The 24,290-nt window shown below is 56.4% G+C and overlaps 11 protein-coding genes across 11 annotated transcripts; 7 read left to right on the top strand and 4 right to left on the bottom strand.

The window, feature by feature from the left end:
• Positions 1-543: 543 nt before the first annotated feature.
• Positions 544-1,626, top strand: PHYSODRAFT_494532 (hypothetical protein; the record flags this gene model as incomplete). Its single annotated transcript, XM_009525989.1, has 1 exon — positions 544-1,626. The coding sequence occupies one exon, from the start codon at positions 544-546 to the stop codon at positions 1,624-1,626; it is 1,083 nt and encodes a 360-aa protein (XP_009524284.1).
• A 116-nt stretch (positions 1,627-1,742) lies between these two features.
• On the bottom strand, positions 1,743-2,450 carry PHYSODRAFT_247488 (hypothetical protein; the record flags this gene model as incomplete). The annotated part of the gene is made up of 3 exons (XM_009525988.1): positions 1,743-2,109; positions 2,194-2,313; positions 2,431-2,450. The coding sequence occupies 3 exons, from the start codon at positions 2,448-2,450 to the stop codon at positions 1,743-1,745; spliced, it is 507 nt and encodes a 168-aa protein (XP_009524283.1).
• Positions 2,451-3,130: 680 nt separating this feature from the next.
• PHYSODRAFT_557551 (hypothetical protein) lies at positions 3,131-4,536 on the top strand (the record flags this gene model as incomplete). Its single annotated transcript, XM_009525987.1, has 2 exons — positions 3,131-3,558; positions 4,326-4,536. The coding sequence occupies 2 exons, from the start codon at positions 3,131-3,133 to the stop codon at positions 4,534-4,536; spliced, it is 639 nt and encodes a 212-aa protein (XP_009524282.1).
• A 366-nt stretch (positions 4,537-4,902) lies between these two features.
• Positions 4,903-6,596, top strand: PHYSODRAFT_491195 (hypothetical protein; the record flags this gene model as incomplete). The annotated part of the gene is made up of 3 exons (XM_009525986.1): positions 4,903-5,170; positions 5,336-5,444; positions 5,522-6,596. The coding sequence occupies 3 exons, from the start codon at positions 4,903-4,905 to the stop codon at positions 6,594-6,596; spliced, it is 1,452 nt and encodes a 483-aa protein (XP_009524281.1).
• A 148-nt stretch (positions 6,597-6,744) lies between these two features.
• PHYSODRAFT_491661 (hypothetical protein) lies at positions 6,745-10,867 on the bottom strand (the record flags this gene model as incomplete). The annotated part of the gene is made up of 2 exons (XM_009525985.1): positions 6,745-10,240; positions 10,308-10,867. 2 exons carry the CDS (start codon positions 10,865-10,867, stop codon positions 6,745-6,747), a joined length of 4,056 nt encoding a protein of 1,351 aa, XP_009524280.1.
• Positions 10,868-11,008: 141 nt separating this feature from the next.
• Positions 11,009-11,842, bottom strand: PHYSODRAFT_329493 (hypothetical protein; the record flags this gene model as incomplete). The annotated part of the gene is made up of 3 exons (XM_009525984.1): positions 11,009-11,464; positions 11,512-11,712; positions 11,741-11,842. 3 exons carry the CDS (start codon positions 11,840-11,842, stop codon positions 11,009-11,011), a joined length of 759 nt encoding a protein of 252 aa, XP_009524279.1.
• Positions 11,843-12,191: 349 nt separating this feature from the next.
• Positions 12,192-13,261, top strand: PHYSODRAFT_313695 (hypothetical protein; the record flags this gene model as incomplete). The annotated part of the gene is made up of 4 exons (XM_009525983.1): positions 12,192-12,327; positions 12,386-12,538; positions 12,574-12,708; positions 12,780-13,261. 4 exons carry the CDS (start codon positions 12,192-12,194, stop codon positions 13,259-13,261), a joined length of 906 nt encoding a protein of 301 aa, XP_009524278.1.
• A 1,377-nt stretch (positions 13,262-14,638) lies between these two features.
• PHYSODRAFT_299241 (hypothetical protein) lies at positions 14,639-15,271 on the top strand (the record flags this gene model as incomplete). The annotated part of the gene is made up of 1 exon (XM_009525982.1): positions 14,639-15,271. The coding sequence occupies one exon, from the start codon at positions 14,639-14,641 to the stop codon at positions 15,269-15,271; it is 633 nt and encodes a 210-aa protein (XP_009524277.1).
• A 631-nt stretch (positions 15,272-15,902) lies between these two features.
• On the top strand, positions 15,903-16,235 carry PHYSODRAFT_299240 (hypothetical protein; the record flags this gene model as incomplete). The annotated part of the gene is made up of 1 exon (XM_009525981.1): positions 15,903-16,235. The coding sequence occupies one exon, from the start codon at positions 15,903-15,905 to the stop codon at positions 16,233-16,235; it is 333 nt and encodes a 110-aa protein (XP_009524276.1).
• Positions 16,236-16,330: 95 nt separating this feature from the next.
• Positions 16,331-20,456, bottom strand: PHYSODRAFT_329490 (multidrug resistance protein ABC superfamily; the record flags this gene model as incomplete). Its single annotated transcript, XM_009525980.1, has 2 exons — positions 16,331-20,095; positions 20,133-20,456. The coding sequence occupies 2 exons, from the start codon at positions 20,454-20,456 to the stop codon at positions 16,331-16,333; spliced, it is 4,089 nt and encodes a 1,362-aa protein (XP_009524275.1).
• A 497-nt stretch (positions 20,457-20,953) lies between these two features.
• Positions 20,954-24,043, top strand: PHYSODRAFT_492973 (hypothetical protein; the record flags this gene model as incomplete). Its single annotated transcript, XM_009525979.1, has 2 exons — positions 20,954-21,000; positions 21,061-24,043. The coding sequence occupies 2 exons, from the start codon at positions 20,954-20,956 to the stop codon at positions 24,041-24,043; spliced, it is 3,030 nt and encodes a 1,009-aa protein (XP_009524274.1).
• Between the last annotated feature and the right edge of the window lie 247 nt (positions 24,044-24,290).

Here is a 24,290-nt window from a genome sequence, read left to right as displayed (position 1 = left end):
ACTCAGTAGTTGGTAGCATGTCTCTAGCTAGCTTGCATTGAAGAGCAATATCCACTGCAACCGGATTGAGCAAGAAACAAAAACCTGACATATAAACAGTGATATATGCATTATTATGCATTACAGTCGAGACATCGAGAAGTTGGTTTCTGCACTCAAATGCGAAATGAACATCGAGCTATGTATTATAAAATTTTGGGATACAAAGCAACAGTTCCCAGCCAAACAACAAAAAGATCCACTGCATTTGGCGTTGCAGTGAGGTAGAACCAGCGCTGGACCAATCGTCCATGGGCCCATTGGCCGCCGTTAGCAATGTGCCCTCGCCCAGGAACACTCCCCCACCAGGTAAATACAGCTTGAAGTTGCCATGCCATCATCAAAAGTAAGCCCTTTTTGGAATTTTCTTTTGGGAATTTCCTTTGGGATTTCTGGTAAATTTTTATACTTTTAGTGACTTTGTGCAAAATATCTAATTTTCAAGCCCTGAGTTAGGATTCCTAACTGAACATTGAGCGCCCGATGAGACTTTTCACGTGGTGTATGGCGTTGGCCGCCTCATGCAGCGCAACCACGTCGGCGCAGAAGTCGCCGATCCAGGCGCGTAGCCGCTCGGACGACGGCTCGCTGGTCTTCAAGATCCTGCAGCTCGCCGATCTCCATATCTCGGGCAACCCGCTCATCATCTGCGGCTTTAGTGTGCCCACTGGCATGGCCAGCGAGAACTGCACCGAAGCGCTCACCTACGAGTTCATCGAGCAGTTGGTCGACCTGGAACAGCCTGACTTCATCGCGTTCACGGGAGACAACGTGCACACCTACCGTCCGAGCCAGCACCAAGTAGCTATTGACACCGTGACCAAAACAGCCGAGGAGCGCGGCATCCCGTACGGGATGGTGTTTGGCAACCACGAGGAAGAAGGGGATTTCCCGAGGGAGAAGATCGTCGAAATGGTGGCAAAGAAGAACTATTCCTATACGGAGAGGGGGCCGAGGAGCGTGGACGGCGTTGGCAATTACATGCTCAACGTGACGGCACCAACTGCAGGCGCTTGGGGGCAGGCAGGAGACACTGTGCTTCGGATGTACTTCTTGGACTCGGGGGCAAAGACGCTAATGGACCAGTACTCGTACGTGTTTGCAGAGTACGACTGGATCAAGCAGAGTCAGATCGACTACTACCGACAGCTATCGGAGACTGGACGCTCAGCGAGACACATCAGCTCGGACTCAGTCCTGCCTGCTCTCATGTTCTTCCACATTCCGCTTGCGGAGTACGAGTATGAAGGCGACGAGTGCAATGGCGAAAGGAATGAGTGGGTGCAGAGACAAGGCATGAACATGCGGCTACTGTCGACTTTGTCCGAGATGAACGAGGTCAAGGCGGCATTCGTGGGTCACGACCACCTGAACGAGTACTGCTGTCTAGTGGATGGTGTACAGCTCTGCTATGGCGGTGGTGCTGGCTTCGGGCGAGCGTATGGTGACGCGAAGTTTGCTCGGCGAGCTCGCGTGATCGAATGGACTGTTGATGGCAGTGAGCGCCATGAAATTCGCAGCTGGAAGCGGCACTACGGTGATACCAACGTCAAGCGCAGCGAGGAAGTGCTGTATTCAGAGCTATAGTAGCAACAACAAAGTCGTAGGAATAGGACGTGTTAGTGCAAGGCTCCCCTGCATTCATTCACATAAATTCTTCGTGGTAATCCATCCTATAGTTCGCAGCACGCGCCTGAAGCGTCTTAGGCCGTGGATCGAACAATCGCAATGACCGCCAGCACGAACACGAAAGGAAGCCAGGACTTGACGAATCCCGCGACACTCACGTACTTGCCTCGGATGAACATCCAGAAGCACAGCTCCACCATGTTCCACCGCTTGCGGCCGGCGTAGTCCGCGTGCTCCAGACACACCGCCACGTGCGAGTGGCAGTTGTCGCAGCACAAGTTGTGCATACGCTTCTCGTAGATCTTGCAGCCTGCAGCCACAGCCTCGTCCCACTTGGCCACGTCTTCAGGCGCCACTGTGCACTGCAAGTAGCGCGTGGGGGCACCAAACGCGAAGTCGTCCCGGCCGATAGTGTAAGGCCCAGCAAAGTCGAAGATGACCCTGCACGAATAGAATAGACAGTAACTTCGTCAATATAGCCCCAATACCACTGACAAGCTGCTCATATTGAAGCTAAGACCTCACCCTTTACTGTCGGCGAGGCCTAAGTGGCCGATGAAGGGCAGGAACCACGTGAGAATGGGGATGGGAGACCACACGATGCAGAACGGGAAGCGGTGCACTGCAGCGTCGATTGTGGCACCCCTAGAGCCTCCAGAACCGCGGGAAGCAGCAGCATAGTCGGGAGCAAGCAGGAGCTCATCATCGTCTATTGCTAATGATGCTTCGCCGCGTGGGGAAGCCGCAGCGACGCTCGAAGACACAACCGCCGTGGCCTCCATGTTGGCGCTGGGTACTACCCAGTGGGTGTTATTTTGATTCAGGACATCGATTGGATAAAATAGTTACCAGTTTCCTGATTGGTTGAAAATAAATTTACTCCCATTTTGTCAATATAAATTTTGCTTTGGTTTTCGTAAGGCAACTTCAACTTGATCAGTCAAGAGTTCACTCACTAGCATGCATCCAATGAAGAGATCGATCAAGGAAACCTGGTGCGCAGACAGCAAATGTGCTCATTGCGAGCCGAGATACCTCCAAGGCTTTATCGGTCCCAGTGCACCGTGTTTAATGGCTATTGCTGCTCAATATTTCCCTGCAAGGTGCAGGGGCTATCTGCAGCTATCGCGTTGAGCTCTCCCCAACATCTACGAGATATCCGATGATAACACACATGTGGCGGTTGTTGGCCGCGTGGGACTGACCTTTAAGTCGCCAGTGCCGATGCGGACTCGGCAATAGAACGTGGGATAAGACGGAAAGGGAGCCATTGCGGCAAGAAGAGTTCGGATTGTGCTGAGCCCGATCGCAGCTCGCTGGAAATAGTGTACATTCCCTCAGCTCTTATGCCGTAGCAGCTTCGGCTGACAGCTTTCATTGCTCATTCCCTAAAGCCTCGAGCCTCGAGCCTCGAGCAAGCGACACTACCCAGTCTTACGTCCCAGTTACTCAAGAAACGATCATGGTGTCTGCTTCGTTCGTACTCCTTGGTGCCCTGGTGGTCCTCGGGTCGACTGCTGAGGGAAGCAAAAAGTTCGTCAGCTGGATCCCCAACGGCGCCAATGTCGAGGGCTACGCAGCCATCGGGCACCCTGACGGTACGGGGAAGGACGAGTCGACTAACGACTTCGGCGAAGCCTTCGAAAAGGCTGGCAAGAAGTGGACCGTCGAGTTGTGCCAGGCCGACACGGACGGAGACGGCCAAACCAATGGACAGGAACTTGGTGATCCGTGCTGTGAATGGTCGACGGGGGCCACTCCTCGCTGGACAACTGGCGTCTCACACCCGTCTCTCAAGGACAAGACGTCCGACGCGTCGCTGTGGGCTAACATCAACTGCACCTCTACCACCACCACTACTACGTCTGGAGCAGACAGCTCAGTGGTGGAGTCGGCGACCTCCATGTTCGCCCTAGCGACCGGAATTGCGCTCCTGTTCGCTTAAATCGCAGACTATAAGATCGAAGGATGGCAGAAAGTGAGCTGCCGAAATGATTTCTAAATAATAGACATCACACGAATAATTTCCTAGACGTGAATTAGTTTCATCTTATTTTACATATACTAGAGAGGTACGCCAAGTGAAAGTCGAGTACGCTGATGGGTCTAAGTAACTGCGGGAGGGATCGATACACTCAGAGGCGACGCAACTTGAGAGAAGAAGAGGAAACACCGCCGCCACTAAAGATAAACAAGTTCAAAAGCTATCTTTGCAGTATGCTCGAGGGCGTAAAGTCACCTGATCACATTCAACAACTCTCAGTCAACGCCAGACTCACCACTTCTACGCCTCCACTAATGGTGTCAAGTTCGCTCGCATTCGTCGGTGGTATGGCACTGCTCGTGTCGACTGCACAGGGGTATCGAGATTACCTCCAACTCATTCCAAACACTAAGAACGTGGACGGCTATGACGCCATCGGCCACACTTACGACAATGGACACAAACCCACAAACGCGTTCGGGAAAGCCTTTGAGAAAGCCGGCAACGAGTGGACGGTATCGCTGTGCCAAGCAGACACCGACGGCGACGGACAGACCAACGGCCAAGAGCTGGGAGATCCGTGCTGCGTGTGGACCGAGAGCTCCGGAGACGCTCCATGCTGGACCACGGGCGTCTCCCACCCTTCCGACGCGACACTGACATCGGACCCGAGCTTGTGGGCGAACATCAACTGCGATGCAGACACAAGTGCATCCTCTGCGGCGACCGATACAGACTCAACTTCCACCACAGCACCAACACCGACACCGACAACAAGCGCTTCGACTGGCGCCGGCACCTCAGACGCCGACGCCGCCAAACCGGCGCAGTACTTAGCGTCCATGCTGGCTCTGGCCTCGAGCGTCGCTCTCTTCTTGGCGTAGGTACCACCGATCCCGCTCAAGTTGAAGTTCATGTAGCCATTCCACACACTACTCTCTAATAGGTCCAAATCCTTTCTTCTATTTTATCCAATCATATCCCCTCCTCGCGTCCTTTTCGCTGCTTCCCACAAATTTCCATACAAATTCAAAACGAAGATGGCCGTCGTCGATGCCGCCCTCGATGCGTCGCTGTCTGCGTCGATATCTCACGCCCCAGAGCCGCTGGAGTCGTCGCAGTCGCTGGAAGACGTAGATGAGATGCAGACGCACCCAACCGACCACGAAGAAGCTCTGGAAAGACGCAGCTGGGGCTCCGAGGCGTCCCACAAGAGCGACGACGAAGAAGAAGACGACGACGACGGCTGGATGGTCACGCCGATGGCTACACTCGCCGCGCGCGGACGCGTGCGCGTCAGCTCCGAGGACATGACGGCGGCGGAGGAGGCGGACGTCGAGGCCAGCGTGCGCGAGGCTCTGCGGCTACTGGAGGACTCTGGGGAGGGCGCGGAGAGCGAGGGGGAGCAGGAGGACGAGCCGTGGAGGGCCGGGAGGGCCGGGGAGGGCTACCTGGACTTTGTGCACGAGGTGATGGAGGACAGGTGGACGCTGGAGGACAGAGAAGAGCACTCGGGACGTCATTGGATGACGCCCGAAGGACAGGCGGACTCGGAAGAGGAGCCGATGGAGGACGAAGAGGAGGACAGACACGACGACGAGGACAGGGATGGAGGTGAACAGGTGGACGATCAGAATGTCCAGGAGGACAAGGAGGTGGACGCTGAAGATGAGCAGGTTGAAGAGCAACAGGGACAGGAGAAGGTTCAGGAGGACGAGTGGCAGGAGGCCTACACGGCCAAGGGGCGGGTTTACTACTACAACCGACGCACGCGCGAGTCGTCCTGGAAGAAGTACGTGGCGGAGTAAGGCTGATACAATGCTGGAAAGGAGGTGCTAACTTGCTTTTGGGGTTGACATGATGGCGCAGGCCGAGTCACTACAATTCGAGTGAAAACCAGCCTCAGCCTGCTGCGGCTGCTACTGAAGAGGAGTCGAACCTGCATCAATCTGTGCTGCGACAGAGTCTGGGGTACAACCCGTCGGCGTCCGTGGCGGGGTCGGTGCCTGCGGTTTCGACGATGGAGCGCCAGGCGACATTGTACTGCAGCTTCTGCGGCGAGCAGCAACCGGGCGATCAACTTGCCGCGCACTTCCACGAGTGCGCGTCGGCCAAGTTCCATAAGCGACGCATGTCCCCGCTGTACGTGAGTTTTGAACGGGCGCTTGGGCTGATGTCGGAGGATGCGACACTGCGCTCGCTGCATTATGCTGCGTCGTTTCCTGACCCCAAGCCTCACAGACGGCCAGAAGCTACGTCGATGCAGGATAGCCTACTGCTGCTGCGTCCCCGACGTCGGCGTAGTAGCTCGAGGGGGGCTAACTCGACGGAGAGTACGCCGCAGAAATCGGCGAATGCCTGCAGTAGAATTTTCGGGACGGATGAGAACGGGTTGAAGAATTCACCGGATCGCCACGGACAGCAAGATCCTGAGCGAGTATCAGCTCGACGGGCTACTGATGTCGAGGCAGCTCGCCGACGAAAGAAACCCGTAAACAAGAGGAAAACATCGCAGCCTACGAACAGTGCATTTGGAGCAGGTCCAGCCGCGCAGCAAATGGAGACGTGCCGGTACTGCAGCCGAAGCTTTGCTGAAGGTCGGCTGGCCAAGCACGAAGCAGTATGTCCGCGTGTGTTCGGTAATGAAGGTTCCTGGGGACGCGGCACTCCATCAAACCAGAGTTCCCCTCCGAACCCGAGGAATGCCCGAATCGGAACGCCACCAAGCTCGACAGGCTCGGTGGCGTCCAAGTTGCACAAGCTCAAGGACCACACATTGCAACAGAGCTACAAGGAACACCAAGCGACCCTTGTGCTATGTCCGTGCTGCCGTCGGAAGTTTGCCCCCTCCGGCGCGCAACAGCACATTGCGATCTGCAAAGGTGTCCAGAACCGCCCCAAGAATCCCATCCCGCTCCTACGCGACTATGCTATCGCTGGCTAAATGAGAAGGCCCTAGCAATATGTCAAAGCTTTCGAGACAGCGCATCATGGATGGAGAGAAACGGTATGTGGTCATTCATGATAGATATATAGATGAATGCAACTGCATCCTGCATTTGCTTTTGGCTGCGTTGTTGTGGACGTTGCATTTAGGGTCGGAACCCAGCGTAAGCCTTTTCAAGAATCTCCTTGCGGATCTTCGGGTAGTCTGGGTACTGGTCCAGCACTTTATTGCAGACGTCGACAGCCAGCACGAGTTTCTTCGCTTTGAGGTAGTTGAATGCAAGTTTGAACCCGATTGCTGCGCTGGCCTCGCCCTCGCAAGTCCAGGCTTCCTGATAGCACTCGGCAGCATCGATATACGATTGCTCCTTCTCCATCACCAGTCCAAGCAGCTCCCAGGCTTTCCCAGACGACTTGTTGTGGGTCAGTGCCCGCTTGCACAGCTCCTGGGCAAGGTCGAACTTGCCTCGGTTGATGTAGATGTCTGCCAGCAGAAGGTAGCTGCGCTCGTACTCATCCGCGAGGGTTTGGTCGTAGTTCATTTTGGCGATGCGTTTGAGCTGATTGCGAGCCTTGGGCTGCTGTTTGGTCAGCATGTAGCCCGTGGCGAGTCCAAGCAACGCAGGTACGTAGTCGCGGTCGACCGTCTCGAGGATTTCCATGAAGAGCTGGATGGCTTTGTCCAGCATGCTCTTCGTACGGACTGCAAGCACGGCGTAAGCTTCAAGCACACGGAGCTTGGCGTCGCGCTCGTTCCGGGCCACGGGCAACTCATCCAGCAGCGTGTTGGCAATGCGGAGATTTTCGGTCTGCTCCTTCGTGTTGCCTTCGTTCCCGTCGTTGCCGGCATCCCAAAGGTTCTCGTTGTCGGGGTTGAGATAGATCTCAATCATGTTGATGAGAGCTCGCTCGCCCCACTCTGGATCACGACGGGCGAGATTGAATTCGTCAATGGCTTCCACGACGTTGTTGCGGAAGCGCGCGTACAACCCCTTGCAGAAGTGAAGTCCGGGGGCATGTGCCACGCGCACGTTCGTGCTGCGTTCGGCCAAGCGCAAGTACCGTTGAGCCAAGCTGCCTTGTTCCTTGTCGGTCGACGAGGTGTGGAGCTTTCCAGCGCGTCGCAGCATGACTAGGAAGCGGCTGAGTGCAGCGAAGTTGTCCGGGCGGCTGTCGAGAAGCTGCTGGAAGTGGTAAATGGCCGATTCGTTGTCTTCCTTCTGCAGGAGAATGTCGGCCAGCATGAGCGCAGCTTCTTCGTGGGCAGGATTGAGTCTCAAGAGCGTTGAACAGCGCACTTGGCACTGGTCAAGATCGCCGATTTGCTGGTACGAGCGAGCGAGGAAGAGCAGCGAAGGCTCGTGCGTCTCATCCGACCGCAGCGCCAGCGTGCAGTATTTCACGACGTTCTCGCGCTCCGTGTTACCCGACGACGAGGCGTAGATGGCTGCGATCTGGTAGCAAGTGTTCGCGATAGCGGCGCGCTGTTTGCTGAGAACGTCGGGCTGCTCGTCCTTCTGTCGATCCAAGACCACTTTTTGGATGGCGTACGCCTTCAGCAACGCCTGGACTGCCATTTCATCACTACCAAGTCCGCGATGAATGGTTGGCAGCACGAGTTGGAGGTCTACTACCTGCAGAAGATGACTCAGGGCTTCGGAGTCGTTGGACGGTGCTTGTTGGACGACTCTCAGGGCTTGGTCGTAGTGGCGCAGCTTGGCGTACAGCTCGGCGAGGTCTTTGCGCAGGACCAGGTTACCCGGTGCGAGCTTCAGCGCTGTCTCGTAGTAGTCCACAGCCTTGAGGTAGTCGTGCTTCGAGATCAGGACGCGTCCAATACGGCCAGCGATCGTCGGATCACCCGGACTGAGCGCTTTGGCACGCTCGAACGATTCGACCGCCTGATCCAGCATTTGAATGCGCAGGTATGCTTCGGCCAAGCTCACGTGCGTGGCATGACAAGGATTTAGCGCCACTAGCTCTTGATAGCAGCGTGCGTACAGGTGCTTGTCCTTGCGATACTGGAGGTAGATGTCCGCCTTGACCATTTGGGCTTTCGTGAAGGCAGGAGAGCTGACGGGGACGCTGCTCAGCATGGCGATGGCTGCGTCGTAATCCCCGCGTTTGATGGCAAGCTCGCTGTTAGCCACCAGAACACGCACTTCTTGCGATGTGCCTCGGAAGACATCAAGCGCCTCGCGCACCGTCTTAGTGGCCTCGGAGATGTCGTTCAGCTGCGAGAGCACTTGCGCCAGGTGAATGTACACGGACGCCTTGTCGAAGAGTGACACGCTGCTGCTGTTGTTCTCAGCTGCTTGCTTCTGTCTGCGGTTGCTGCTTCCAGAGGTCGACGAGCCACCAGCGCTCTGGATCATTTTCATCGCGGTTTGCAGCGTCTGAAGTGCCTCGCGGACATCGCCGGCATTCTCGAGGATACGCGCCTTGATGATGTAGTACGAGAGCGACTGCCGAACGGAGAAATCGTAGCTGAGAGCTTGGTCGAGGCACGACGAGGCGGCTCGGAAGTGTTCACGCTCCAGACTTACGCGCGCCTGCATCAAGTGGGCCTTGGAGTGTCCAGGGTCCATCTTCAAGATCAAGTTGGAGACCTGATAGGCGTCATCCAGTCGCTGCGAGTCGAAATACGCTTGGGCTAGCACAAACTGGGCGCGTAAGAAGCCCGGAGACTTGTTGACAAGCTTCTCCAGGATGCTCATTCCCTTGAGAACAGCATCGGATAAGCTGTCATTGGGGCTGCCTGGCTGCGGGGTGTCGCCTTGGAGAAACTCAGTTGCCACTTCGACGAGGAAAATCGGATTGAGAAGGCTCATCGTGTCGTGCGTCGACACGTCGGGGCCCTGGATGGCTTCTTTGAGCTTGTCCATGTGAATCTGCATGGCTTGCTGCAGCAGCTTCACTTGCTTGGGACGATCACGATCTTTCTCCCAGCAGAGAAGCGCCTGCAGGAAGGCGAAGCTGGCACTAGCACCGATGGATTCCTGGATCACACTGAGGAACTCCATCTGCTGCGAGGCGTCTTCGAGCTGTCCGAGCTTGATCTGGCAGTAAATCATGCCGTGCAGCGCCATCTCGTTGGACTCGTCCAGCTTTAGCGCTTCCTTGTACGACTCCATGGCTTCCGCGTAGTCTCCAAGTAGTCCACGCTGATACCCGCGCTCGGCACGGAACGCGCCACTGTCCGGGTTGAGCTGGATCGCGTGCTCAATGAGCCCCAAGCTGCACTGCAGCACCTCCGAGTCTCGATCCGACACGCGAGCAGTGCAACGCGATATGGCGCAAAAGAGCTCCGGGTTGGCCGGCTCGACCCTTTTAAGCGCCTCAAGCAAGTCACGAATGCGCTCAGCAGCTTCGCGGGCGTGGCCCTCTCGAGACAAGAGCAGCAGGATCATGATGCGCATTGCCTCGATCTCCCGAGAGTTTTCACTCAACGCTCGCTCCACGCTGTCCATACACTGGTCCCAATTGCCCATTTTCAACAGCACCAAGGCCTTCTCGCTCAGCGAGTGCTTGAACCAAGGGAACTGCACAGTGATCTCGTCGAAGGACTCCAAGGCCCTCGGATACGCCTTCTTCATGTCGTAGTACTTGGCCATCCCAAGCACCAGCTCAGCATCCTTCCGCCTGGCCAGCAACACGAAGACGTTAGCGTGGAGATCTATCTAGTCAGAGTTAAAGGGCGTCCGCGTACTCAGTCACTTGGTCGAAAAACTGGATCGCGTTGTCCCGCAAGTCGGCGTCGCGTTTGACCTTGGGGTCGACTGTGAGGTCTACCCAGCCGCGCAGGATGAGAGCTCGTTGACGGAGAGCTCCGTCCGAGCTGCTCTTGCCGCTGCTGCTTAGCAGTTGGTCGAGGATCTTGCGGGCCTTGGCGTGCTCCCCGAGGTGCCAGAAGAAGGTGGCGCAGAGCATGAGGCTCATACTGGACGCGTTCTCCTCGGCCATGACGAGCTGAAGCTCCAGCTGCGCCACCTCGTCGTGGTCCACGTGTTTGCACTGCGAGTGCGCGTACACCAGCGCGTGGAGACACGGCAGCTCCACGTCGCGGCCCGTTCTCTTGAGGTTCTCGAGCTCTCGAATGGCGGACGAGTAGCTGCGCTCCAGCACGATGCCGAACGCGCGCCAGAACAAGATGGTCGAGTCGCTGCCCTTCTTCTCGAGGATCTGCTCGCACAGACGCTGCACGTGGTCGTACCAGCCCTTGCGGATGTAGTAGTTGATCAGCACGCGCGGGTCCACGGAGCTGCTCATGGCGCTGAGTGTGGATGGATAAACCTAAAGGAGTGTTTGAGTCTGCGACTCTTGAAGATCATCGCTTGGATCGCGGCTGAAGTTGAAGTTGTCAGCCAATCAAATCACGTGTATTCTCCACTACATGTACCTGCTGATGCCTTACAATGGCTTGGTAGCCGTCAGGAAGAATCGTTTAAAGTTGAAGACGGTGCTGCCGTCGCTCTGCTTGGGGTACGCGGCCGCGACCAGCTCGCGGTACTTGCGCTCGAACTGCGAGGCTTCGGTCGACGGCTCGGCCAGAGCTTTCATGAACGGGCGGAGGCCTGTGGAGCTCGTGAAGTCGGTCACGGGGTTGTCGCCCTCGAGTATGTGCGCGTACACGGTGACCCACGTGTCGAGCTGGACGTTGTTGTCGGCGGACTTGAATAGGTCGTAGTAGAACTCCGGGTCGTGTTCGCACGTGACGGAGCGCACGCCTGCCACGCGCTCGCTCAGGCCCAATTCAGCGGCCGCCTGCACCATGAGCTGGTAGTTCGGCTGCAGCCGAGTGTCGGGGATCTGGAAGGCCAACACGCCCCCGGGCTTGAGGAACGAGTACAGTCTCGACATGATGTCCTTGTGCCTGTCCGCACGAGCCCATTGCAGCGCCGCATTGGATCCACTGGATGTTCGGGGTCGTATGTCTCGAAATCAGCTTGGACGTAGGTGAACTGCTGCGTGTCGAGCGAGTCGTTCTCCTTGTGCTCGCATTGAGCGACGTCCAGCATGGAAGCGGCCGAGTCCACGAACGTCACGTGCGCGTTTGGCCACCGGTTTAGGAAGGCAGGGGCCATGCTGCCCGTTCCAGCTCCAAGGTCAATGATCTCGATTGCCCGACGGCAGTGAAGCCACGCGGGCTAGTAGATCGAGTGCTGGGCGTAGCCGTTGCTTCTGGAACTTGAGATACTTCTGCGGCTGCCACGTCTGGGTAGCGCGGAGAGCACTCTGGGCCATGGTTGATGTCGAGATGGTTTTCGGGTGTCAGGAAGGACGTAAGTTTGAAAGTGTGATGATTGACATGTTTGTGCAGTTCATCAAACAATTGGAGTGATGTGCAGGTAGCAAAAAAATATCATTTGCGCAAGTGCGCAAGTATACCTTCACCCAATCGGCTCAAATGATTGACCGCTCTCTCCGAGTCTGTAATGGTATGGCGGTCGTGATCAATGCTCATTCAGGAGCGTTGTTTGCGTGAAATGGCCATCTTATGTAAACAGAATCATGAGTGCGCTCGACTGATGAGTGGCTGCATCGCTCCTGAATCCGCCACCAAGGCCACAAGACCACAAGCAGTGAGTTCACCATGACAGCGACCAACCTTGTATACCGCATCAACGACCGCACGTCGCACCACAACCTGAAGCGCCAGTCGGAGCCGCTTCCAACCGTCCGCGACCATGAAGTACTCGTGGAGATTCGCGGCGTCACGCTCAACGCGCGTGACCTCCAGATCTGCGGAGGGTCCTACCCGGCCGCTGCCGTTGAAGGAGGACCTAGTCCCCTGTTCGGATGGAGCTGGAGTGGTCGCCGCTGTCGGTGACGCTGTTGACGATATTCACATTGGCGACCGTGTCATTGTCAACATCGCTCTCGACAATTTGTACGGCCCGCTGAAGAACCAAGCGCACATGCTCGGAGGCGGCGTTGATGGTACGCTTCGACAATTCGCTGCGGTACCAGCTCAGGCTATCATCAAGTCCCGCAAGAGTGCAAGCTAGACTACGTTCAATTGGCGTCGCTCGACTGCACGGGCACTACCGTCTGGAACGCACTGTACGGCTACGTCTCGATGAAGCCCGGCCAGACTGTTCTCTTCCAAGGTATGTTCTTCTCCCTCCGTGCTTCTACTGTACAATCGGCTCTTAACTTCATGTTGCATCTGTCTGGGCAGGTACTGGCGGTGTGTCTATCACGGGCGTTCAGCTAGCTAAAGCTGCGGGGGCTGTGACGATCGTCACTTCCTCATCCGACGAAAAGCTGAAGTTTGTCAGGGAGAAATTTGGCGTGGACCATGTCATCAACTATCGCACGACGCCCAACTGGGCGGAAGAAGTGCGCCGCCTTACCCACGGAGAAGGAGCTGACTACGTCATTGAGATTGGCGGTGCCGGCACCATCGAGCAGAGCATCAAGGCTACAGCATCTGGAGGGATGATCGCAGTAATCGGCTACCTGGCCGGCATCAAGCAGGAGGACATGCCCAATGTTCCACTTCTGGCCTTGATCCAGGGATGCGCGATTCGGGGCGTGCAAGCTGGCAGCAAACAACTCACCATCGAGTTGCTCCGGTTTGTTTCAAGGAAGAACGTCCAGCCGTACATCCACAAGACTTTTGGATTCGACCGAGACGAGGTTATGGCTGCGTTCGACTAGCTGAATTCGGGCAGTCATCTCGGAAAAGTTGGCATTGCGGTGAAGGAGCAGGAGTAACGGGCCTTGTCTTCGGACAGACACTCGTCGATTCAACGTTTTGCTTGAACGCACAATGTGCGATGCGATGGGATGCGATAAGGCTCGCAAATACACCTTTGGATATTCTACAGGCATCCCGTCTGTCGAACTTACCTAGTCCAAACGTTCTGTCGGATCTCATACGCACCAAATTATCTTGAATCAAATCGCACCAGTGCAAGTCGCAGTCTGCGAACAAGCAGACCAGCAAATACTCTTTACTACTTGGCAAGACCAATACTAAAAGCTGCATGGGGCGTGGTGCTGTATATTTCGTCTGTATATTTCTGTTGAACATTCAACTCCATCATAGCATTTCCAGATTTGTTGTCCCCAACAGAGAGCGCTGGCCACGTACGGGAAACAATGGCACGCGAAAACAAAGTCGACTCTAAAACTGATACGACGCTCGTGGCTATTACCTCGCCTTGCGAGAACGACTGCTTGGAGGAGCCAAAACGCAATACGAACAAGGAGGTCTTCGTGTTCCTCAAGCTCGTTGGACCAGTTGTACGTGCGGAACTTTTAAGTATTTGGGGGAAATTCAGCGCACTCTAACGGTGTTTGTTTGGCCACCTTCAGGTGGTGATGTCATTCCTAGACTTTCTCCCGGGTTTAGCATCGATTGTCCTTGCCGGCAAGATGGATTCGCCACTAGCGCACATTACATGGACGCAGCAACCTTCTCGATAATGGTACGATAATCACCTACTCTTTCCAAAATAAGCGTCTATCTAACACTATGTAGCTGCTCAACGTCAGCTTACTCACGGTTGGGTTGGAACTTGCGTCGGCGCTCGATACTCTTTTGTTCACAAGCCTACGGGGCTAACCGATCTCTTAAAATTGGCGTCTACTTCCAGACTGGTCTTTTGGTTCTTTGTGGGGTACTTCTACCGCTCTCCTCGATAAGTTGGTTCGCTGAAGACTTACTGGTTTGGTTCGGTCAAGATGAACAAGTTGCACGCTTGTCGGGCCAGTTCTCGAAGTGGATGCCCGTCGGGTTGCCCTTCTTCTTCGTGTATGAACTTACTCGGAAGGTGTTGCAAGCGCAAAATATTACGGCTTCTCTTGTCGTCGTTGCAACGATTCTAACGTCACCAACGTCGGAGCAAATTACCTGTTCGCTTACCACACGTCTAAGAAGTATCGGAAATATGGTTATTCCGCTGCTGCTCGTGCCGTGCTTCATGTGGCGGCCCCATCACTTGAGTCAGTGGTGGGGCCACCCCTGGGATTTCGAGGCTGCAGCGAGCTACGTTGGCCTCTTCTTGCGCCTCGGTATCCCCAGTATACTTCATGGTGATCATGGCAATTTGGGCATTCGAAGCGCTCTCGATCTTTGCCGGCTTACTACCACATAGCGTGGTCGCTGTAGCTGCTCACTCGGTGCTAGTGAATGTCAACCTGGTGATCTACGCCACCTTCGCGGGCCTTTCGGTGGCTGCAAATATTCGGGTCGGCAATTGTCTAGGAGCTGGAACGCCCGATAAAGCGAAGATGGCTCGGACTGTCGCGCTGACGATGACCTTGGCCCTCTCAGTTACTTTTGCGACGTTGCTCTACTGCCTCAGTGCCGAAATTCCTCTACTGTTTCTCGATCCCGGTGAGAGTGCAGACCTTGCTTCGAAGGTGATGGCAATCTGGGCGCCGTTCACGATTATGGACGGTCTTAATGCCGTCACGCAAGGGGTATTCCGAGGTGCCGGTGAGCAGAGGGCTGCTACGACAGTCAATGCGCTAGCGTACTACGCATTCGCTATCCCTTTCGGCGCATTTCTAGCCTTCCAGTGTAATTTTGGTGTTGAAGGACTATGGCTGGGCCTCGGGTGCGGTAGCAGCGCAGCTGTGATCGCGATGAATAGTTTAATACACTGGCGCTGGAGCTGGGAAAAACGCGCAGATGATGCGCTGGCTCGCACAGACGAATAACCCCGTGGTAATGTTGTAACTTTGGGTGGAGAATTTCGCTAGTTTAATGGGATTTTAACCTGCTATCCAGAGCTTGCTTCGTTGTCGGAGCGACTAGCTTTGAGCTATAGCATTTCGTATCGCGGGATGATCGTACAAAACCCACTGGAGTATGAGCTTCAATGCCCAATCGCTTCTTCATTATGGTACTAAACTGCTAGAATCGTCTGTAGACTGCGACAGACTATGGCGTGCTCTTCGTTGGTGTGCAAACGAGTCAATTGTGATGACAGCAATAAAATTCAAGGACATGAAGTATTCAACAGTACACAAGTTTGTCGAGAAACCATAAAACGAATGCACCATTCATCACACTCGAAACAGAAAGCTCCGGACAGGCTAATCCGACACTGGTAAGTATCGTGATACCGTGTATGATGCCAGATTGTTGGTGAAGATCCCACCGCAACTTCGTGGGTTCCGAAGTTGCCTCTTCCGATTCGACCGTGTTGCTTTATAGAACGCGTTCTACCCGGCTACTGCGGGCTTTATTGTGGAAACACCTTCCGACTGAAGTCGCCGGCAGCTATCGGCCGCTGCGGTGAGGTCATTCTCCAAGTACGCGCCGTTCTCTCAAGCAACGCTCAACACCATGCCCAAGGTTTCTTTCTTCGTCTGCGTTGCCGTGACACTCACCGTGGTTGGTGCCAGTCTCGCGCCGCACGATGCCCCTCGTTACCTGAGACTGAGCGCCGAGGAGACCGCAGCCGATCCATGCACGATGCACCCGCTGAGCTCTAGCAGCCTCGACACCGACAGCGGCTCGTTGCAAGAGTCGGAAACGATGTCCATCGGCAACACGGTGTTCGACGTCGTCGACCCCGGTGAGACCGACACGATGACAATCGGGGACAAGGTGCTCACTGTCTCCGACGTCGAGGACACGATGAGCATCGGCAACACGAAGCTCAAACTCTCGGACTAGGAAGGGTCTCAACTCATTTCACGTTTAGTCAATGTTACTCGTAAACGAGCTTTTACCTGTTCAATCGTGTATTATCGAGTACTTTCATCCAAGACTTATACAGTTCCCGATCGCTTGGCCAACGCAGCGAACACGGACTGCGGCCTCGCCAGCAGCTCCAAAGGAGAGCCGAACTCGGCCACGCGGCCCGCATCCATCACCGCGATCTTGTCGCAGTGCATGATGGTGTGGATGCGGTGCGCGATGATGAGCACCGTCTTGGCCTGGAACGTGTCCTGGATGGTCGACTGGATGAGCGCGTCCGTGGCCGTGTCGACGTTGGCCGTGGCCTCGTCCAGCACAACGACCTTGCTGTCCTTGAGCAGCGCGCGGCCGACGCAGATCAGCTGACGCTGGCCCACCGACAGGTTGTCTCCGCCCTCGGCCACCTCGAAGTCGAGGCCCGCGCCCCAGCGACGCAGGCTCTCGGCCATGTGCACCTGCTGCAGCACGCGCCAGATGCGCTCGTCCGCGTACTCGTGGAACGGGTCCAGGTTCTCTCGCAGCGGGCCGCTGAACAGCACGGGGTCCTGCGGGATGATGGCCAGGCTGCGGCGCAGCTCGCGCAGGTTCACGCTCGAGATGTCCACGTCGTCGATGAGCACGCGACCGCTGTCGAAGTCGCAGATGCGGAAGAGCGCGACCATGAGCGAGGACTTGCCGGCGCCCGTGCGTCCGCAGATGCCGACTTTCTCTCCGGCGGCGACGTCCATGTCGACGCCCTTGAGCACGAGTGGGAGTTCGGGTCGGTAGCGGAGACAGAGACCTTCAAATCGAATCGTGCCACGCGACGGCCATGACAGAGTTGCTCCTCCAGGTGATTGAGGATCCTTGGGAGTCAACTCACTGATTGTTTTGCCAGCAGAATCCTCGTTTTCGATCTTGCGGAAGTGCAGTAGTCGCTCGACACTGGTCATGGCATTGTCTGTACGATCAACCGAGCGCATAACCCACTGCACCATTGACGTCAACATCAGTGAGTACGTGAGTGAGAGTCCAGAGGTCAACGAACCAACCGATCCAGCGGTAGCTACGAGGTAAAGCGAGACAATAAATATTATCGCGACCGACAGGAAGTCCAACCGCGTGGCCAGCCATCGACTCGCAGCCCAGTACGTGAGGTACAAGTTCGCGTTGGTGTCCACCACTCGTCGGTTTTGCTTGGTGAAGTTGTCCTCCATGCGGAACGCGCGAATCGTGTCGAGACCCGACAGGGTTTCACTGAAGAGGTTGTACACGGGCGTCCGCGTCACCCCCTCAAGTCGCTTGATCTCGCGTGAAGACTTTTTGAAGTACTGGCCGATGTAGAGAAAGATGAGGAAGATCGGAATGTACGCCACTCCAATCCAGTAGGAAGCAAAGGCCGAGACAATGAGCGCGCCCAGGGCCAACGATGCGTTCTGAAGCAGCAACTGGTACTCTTGAGGGAGGATCGAGTCCATTTGGTCCAAGTCATTCGAGAAGCGGTTCAAAATCTGCCCCATGGGCGTCACGTCGAAGTATCTCGTCACTGGTGCTCGTAACACGCGCCTGAACAGCTCGTCGTGCATATTTTGTGAAGAACGAACGCACGACTCGATGATCATCAGGGCACGACCGAAGGATAGCACCGTGCAAAGGACGAGGAAACCGAGATACCACATGCCGAAGGTAGTTCCCGAGTACGATGGATCCACACCCCGGCGCGGCATGTTGCGAGCCCAATGGCCAGGCCACCAATCCACCACTGTGCGCGCGGCTTGCCCAGCACAATATGCCAGGACAATCACTAAGATGACAACCAGACCGTTGTATCCTGTTTCGTCGAAGTACGTCTTGTACACGCGCGCGCCCACTTTTCCCTTCACTCGATCTTCAGCTCGGATAAGTCGCCCCGCAGCTTTATCCTCTTTTGCCTCAGGCTCTAATATGACCTCAGCCTTTGCGATTTCAGTTTGGTCTGTCTGCGTATTCTGGTTGTCGCCGCTAGCAATCTGTAAAACATCGTCGTTACCTTCTTCGTCAACTCTAGAAGTCTCGTCATTGGAATTCTTGCCATCTCCTTCAATGCTGGTGCCGTGCGTTGCCAAGTGCGGGAACTGGGCGAGTACACTATTGTAAGAACCTTGCGCGGCGACAGCTCCGTCGTGCACCATCACAATGTGGTCTGCGCGGGCCAGTAAATCGTAGTGGCTGTTCAAAACCAACAATCGCGTTTGACCTGTCGCTAACTTCACAACGCATTCGTCAAAAATCGCGTGGGCAACGTGCGGATCAACTGCACTCAAGGGGTCATCCAGAAGCAGCACATCCGTTCCGGATCGATACATCGCGCGAGCGATCGCCACACGAGCCTTCTGGCCGCCACTCAAGTTGATTCCACGTTCTCCAATCTCCGTCGAGTCTCCATTCGGCAGCGCTTTCAAATCCATCGCCAGTTGTGAAGCCTCTAGCACTCGCGCGTACAATTCAGGGTCGTATTCTTGCTCAAAGAGGATGTTGTCACGCAGAGTAGCGTTGCGGATCCAAGTGTCTTGGCTGACGTAGGCCACGCGTCCACTGATCTCGAGCATACCCGACGTACGCGGCATTTCACCGAGGATGGCATTCACGAGGCTCGATTTACCCGACCCGACTTTTCCAACGATCATCACGAGCGAGCCTCGCTCGATCTCGATATTTACGCCCTGAAGCTGGAACCCTTGTTTGCTGCTGGACAGAGGTGATTGTTGATCCGCATGGCCACTAGTTCTGAGACTATTAGCAGGTTTTTCAAGTGATTCACGTCGGGTGTCTTCTTCTTCTGCTGGAGTCACCACTACGACGTCACCTCCATTCAAATTTGCCGGCCATTCGAATGATCCGTCCCGGATGGAAATATACCCACGACCAACAGCAACTTTCTCCTCTTCGGTGTATGCTGAAAGAAGAGGTGCTTTGCTTGTCGGGGTAGACTGAACCGCTTTACCTGAACTCGATGGTACAGTCGCCACTTCGCTACTGGACAGGAACGCATCAATGCGGGAGTAGGCAATCTTCGCCTTTGACAAGCCGCCGATCGCTAGTGGTAGCTGGTTCAGTGCTGCTCGACTGATGTTGACCATGGCCACCAGCGTGAACGCCTCTACCACCGTGATCGTGTGTCGAATCAACACGTACGTGCCCAGCGTAGCGCCCGATAGGAACGTCGGCGTGATGAACAGCATGACCGTGTTGATCACCTGGTACGAGTGGAACTTGCGCAGCAGACCCACTTCTCGGACTCGGAGCTTCTCCACGCGCTGGGCCAGGGAGTCTTCCCACGCATAGAACTTCATGACGCGGATGCCCTGCAACCCCTCGGACGTCACCTTCACTCGTTCATCAATAACTTGCAACAATCTTCTCTGCAGGTCAGCAATGCGGTCTCCTTGTTGAACGGAAATGACCATAACGGCAGTGAGCACGACCGCGCCGGCCAGAGCAGCGTAAAAGTCGAAGAGGAACCCAATCAACACGCACGATACAACAAACGCTAGCGGTCCCATAACGAGCCACGGGCCCTGCACCATTGCAGTGAAAACGCGCTCCGTATCCACACTCATGAGCGTCAAAATCTCGCCCGTCGTGTACTCCTGCCTGGCCGCACTGGACAACTTCAGCGCCTTCTCGTACACCAGGGACATGGTCAACGAGCGCATGTTGGAGCCGATTCGTGACGCCACGAAGAACAGATAATTAAGTGCGCACACCGCCACCAGTGAGCTTCCGGTCATCATCGCCACCAGCCAGTAGCCGCTCTCAATTTGAAACACATTCTCCTCGCCATTCAGGAACCCCAGCAGAGCTTTCGTCACGTACGTCTGCAGCCCCAATGCCAGTACACCCGAGAAGCACTACACTGATCTGCGTCTGGAATGTCCTCAAGTACGCCACAAACACCGGTGACAGGCCAAACACTTGTCGCCGATGCGGCTCGTACACTCGTCGGAACCGTTGCTCGAGTGCCTCGCAGGCGTCGGACGGACACACGGGCCACATATCGTCGAGCTCCAGAATCTGCCGCGAGCCCAGTGAGATCATGGGCTGCATCCATTGCGCCAGCGCAATCGATGGCAGCGAGGCCGTGGCCAATGGATTCGGCACTTGGCTGAACGGGGTCCGCGAAGCTTTCGCGGATGCACTGGAGCGGGTAAGTGGAGGCTCCACATAGTGACCGCCCATTGCAACCGAGATGCAACACCCACGCCAATGTCTCGCGCCGCGGGTCAATTCACGAGTGAAGGCACGCGCTGACGTACGTGGTGGAGCGTTGCGCAAACCTTCACAGCAACTCGCCGTCGTACACTTGTAAAATAGTTTGAGGATATGCAATATAGTTTGAGGCACAACACCCTCTAGCAAAACTTAGTTTGAGGTAGTTCATATCCTACTTAATTGCATATTATGCTATGTCAGCGTTCTCACCATCGGAGTAACAATGGCGTAACATTCCCATATTCGCATCGGATTGCTTGGTGCCGAGCCCTTCTTCGACCTCCGCCGCGCCGATCCTCGCTCGCCAGGTACGGCCCTCGGCGGCCAGCACGCGCATTGCTTAGCTCTGCATCTGCTCTCTCGAACGTGCTGCAATTCGTCACTTAATTCCAGCTTCATCCCTGCTAAATCCGTGCTGACGCGCGACGTATCTCCTTGTTGCAGCAGATTGATTGATTGACACCATGGCGGACGTGGCCGAGTTCGAGCGCGCGGTGCTCATCGCCTTCCAGTACGCGGGCGCGCGGGCCACCGACCAGCAGGCGCAGGCGCTCAAGCTGCAGGCTGAGAGCTTCTGCGCCGCTGTCAAGGCCCAGGCGGACGGCTGGCGCGCCGAGCTGCAGCTCTTCGAGCACTCGGAGCACGAGCAGGTCAAGTTCTACGCGCTGCAGGCGCTGCAGGAGGCGCTGGCCGCTGGAGTCGCGGACGACGTGGCCGTGGCCGTGAGGGTGGAGCTGCTGGCCTGGCTGCAGAGCCATGTGGCCTACGTCGAGACCAAGGCGCCGTACCTCAAGACCAAGCTGGCCGTCGTCGTCACGCTGCTCATCAAGAGAGACTACCCGGACCGCTGGCCCACGGCCTTCACGGAGCTGCTGGCGCTGCTGCCGCAGGGCGCGTCCATCGTCGAGATGTACTTTCGCATCCTGCAGGCCATCAACGAGGAGATCGTCGAGTTCGACGCGCAGCGCACGCAGCAGGAGGCCGCGCACAATATGCGGATCAAGGACGCCATGCGCGAGGGCTCGTGCATGCGCGAGAGCTTCGACGCCATCGCGCGCGTGCTGGTGAACGCGGATGCGAGCGACGTCATGCGCGTGCTGAGCGCCAGCGCGCTCGAGACACTCAAGAGATACATCAGCTGGGTGGATATCGGACTCGTGGTGAACGACACGCTGTGGCCGCTGCTGATCAAGTTGCTGAGGGAGAGCGAGACGTTCCGCTGCCAAGCGGCCAACTGCGTGTTCGAGGTGATTGACAAGGGCATGACGCCCGAGAAGAAGCTGGCCATGCTGCAGCAGCTGCAGATCCTCGAGATGCTCGCGGCCCTGCCGATTCGTGAGGATGACGAGTTTGCGGAGGAAATTGGAGAGGTGATTAACGCGGTGGGACTGGAGCTCGTGACGTGCATGGACGCCTTCCGACACACGAACCGGGCCGACTTGCTGCAGGCCAGCGGCGCGATGCTGTGCCAGCTGATGCCACTCGTCTGGGAGCTTTTCGCCCATGAGTCGAAGGATGTGTCGGAGGAGGTTTTCGAAATTGTGAATGCGGTGGGCGGCGCTATGCTGCGCACGGAGACTCAAGCAGCTGGCAAGCCTCAAAGCGAGGCGGAAGTTTTCCGCCCGTCGGAGTTTGTCCCGCAGATCCTGCACGGAATTTACCGCCAGACGCGGTTCCCGGAAGACTCTGACTCGGACGCTGCTGAGTTTGAAGAGTACCGACGCAGTCTGTACACCATTTTCCTCAACATCGTGCGCCAGCGACCGCACGACACACTTGTGTTCCTCACCAACCTGGCGCAGAGTCTGCCGGGCCAGTTTGCCGAAATCGACCCCCGCGACCTCGAGAGCTTCTTGTCCCTTGTGCACCGATTTAAGGAGGGACTCGCCGCGCTGAAGGCTGTTGCTGTTCCGTTCAACGAGCCCACGAGCCCACTCACGCTTATGGTTGTGCAGATCCACAGCAGCATGCTTGCCGCGTCTTCCACTGCAGCGTCACTGCACCCGAAGGTTCTGCTCACGTACTACGATCTGGCCGTGAGGTACAGCAAGGTGCTGCAGAACGAGTCGGCGCTCATTCCTGCTGTCCTGCAAATGATGTTTGGCCCGCATGGACTCGCTCACCCGGCAGCTCACGTTCGATCCCGTGTGTGCTATCTGTGCCTGCGTCTCGTGAAGGCGATTGGTGCCTCGGTTAATCCGCACGCCTCCAGTATCCTGACTGCACTGCAGCCTCGCCTTGCGATTGCCACGGAAATTGAGGAGATCGAAAGCCAACACAACCCGACGTACCTGGCGTACGATGACCAGTTGTACCTGTTTGAGCTCGCTGGTCAGATTATCGCCTCGCTCGTGCTCCCTGCGGAGACAACTGGTATGAACGCAAAGGAGCTCCGGTACCGCTACACGATCGCTGTGCTGGACCCGTTGCTGCAGGGCTTGAATACGACATTGAATGAAATGGCAAACGGTGCGCTGACTGACGAGGACTACATTATTGAGCACTGTGCCTCTCACCTGAACGCTATTGCTCACGTGCTCAAGGCGTTCAAGGGCACAGACTGCATGGTGAACCACCAGGAGACGTTTACACAGGTGCTCACAGCCACGGCGTGCGTTCTTCGTGCGCTGTCCGGTAGCCAGCGCGTGCGTTCGAAGGTGATTTTCACGCTGCACCGCTTGACTACCGTACTGGATCGCGAGCACTTCTTGGGCAACGTGCAGGAGCCTCTGCAGACGCTGATGATGGGCTGCGAGCAGTCCGAAGTTGTGGAGATCGTTCAGCTGGTGGACCAGCTTATTATCAAGCACAAGCAGGCGCTGGGTGGCTTCCTGGACAAGACGACGCTGCCGTTCGTGCAACACTTGTGCGCGCTGATGCCGGAGCGAAGCGCGGTTGCGAGCGGCGAGACTAAGGACGCTCCGCAGCTTGAGCGTGAAGCCACACAGAAGTATCTATACACATTCCTGCTGCACCTCGTCACCCACGGACTGGACGCGGTCTTGATCAGCGCCCAGAATGTTGCGCAGCTGGAGAACATGCTGCGTCTTGTGCTGGAGGGTTGTGCCGAGGTTCAAGACGCAAACATCAATCGCGCCTGCTTTTCGATCGGAAGCATGCTGGTGGAGCGCTGGATCAGCAACGGAGCCGCTCCGTCTCCCGCGAGTGAAGCGTCAGGAGCTGCGACTGCGGCCACGTCGGCGGCATCTATCGCGTTGCGTGCTGAGCTGCATGCCGAGCTGTCGGCCGAGGGCAGGGCGCGCTTCACGCAGATTGTGGTGCAGGACTTCACGCGTGCCATGTTCGCCGTGACCAAGCTGCGCCACTTCGACATTGACGACATGCAGACCATGCTGGCCGTGAAGGAGATCGTCAACATGCAGGCCGTGTTGGTGGGAGCGCTGGGCGTCGAGTACCTGACCTTCATGCGGGACGTGTTCCTGCCGTCGCTGGGCTGTCCGCCGGAGCTGGCCGGCCCGTACACGGAGCAGGTGGCCACCGGAGACCGCAAGAAGATTCTGGCCGCGTACAAGGCGCTGGTGAGCAAGATGTAGCAGGGTTGGCGAGGACATTACAATAGCATTTTGAAGAGCAATAGGATAATAGGCATGGAGGACCCCGGGCCACGACCGCCGACAGCAAATAGAGAGCGTCCCCCATAACAAACGCCTAGACCGTGCCATTTCTCGTCTTCTACGCGGCCCGATGGCTCGACTAAGAGCTTTGATCATGCCGTCACCGCGATGCCCGCGCGTCACCCATGATCCTGTCTGGCCCGTAGACAGTTCAACGTGGACGGTC

Source organism: Phytophthora sojae (assembly GCF_000149755.1).
Source record: "Phytophthora sojae unplaced genomic scaffold PHYSOscaffold_3, whole genome shotgun sequence".
Lineage (NCBI taxonomy): Eukaryota > Oomycota > Peronosporomycetes > Peronosporales > Peronosporaceae > Phytophthora > Phytophthora sojae.
This window is presented reverse-complemented; position numbering and strand designations above follow the sequence as displayed.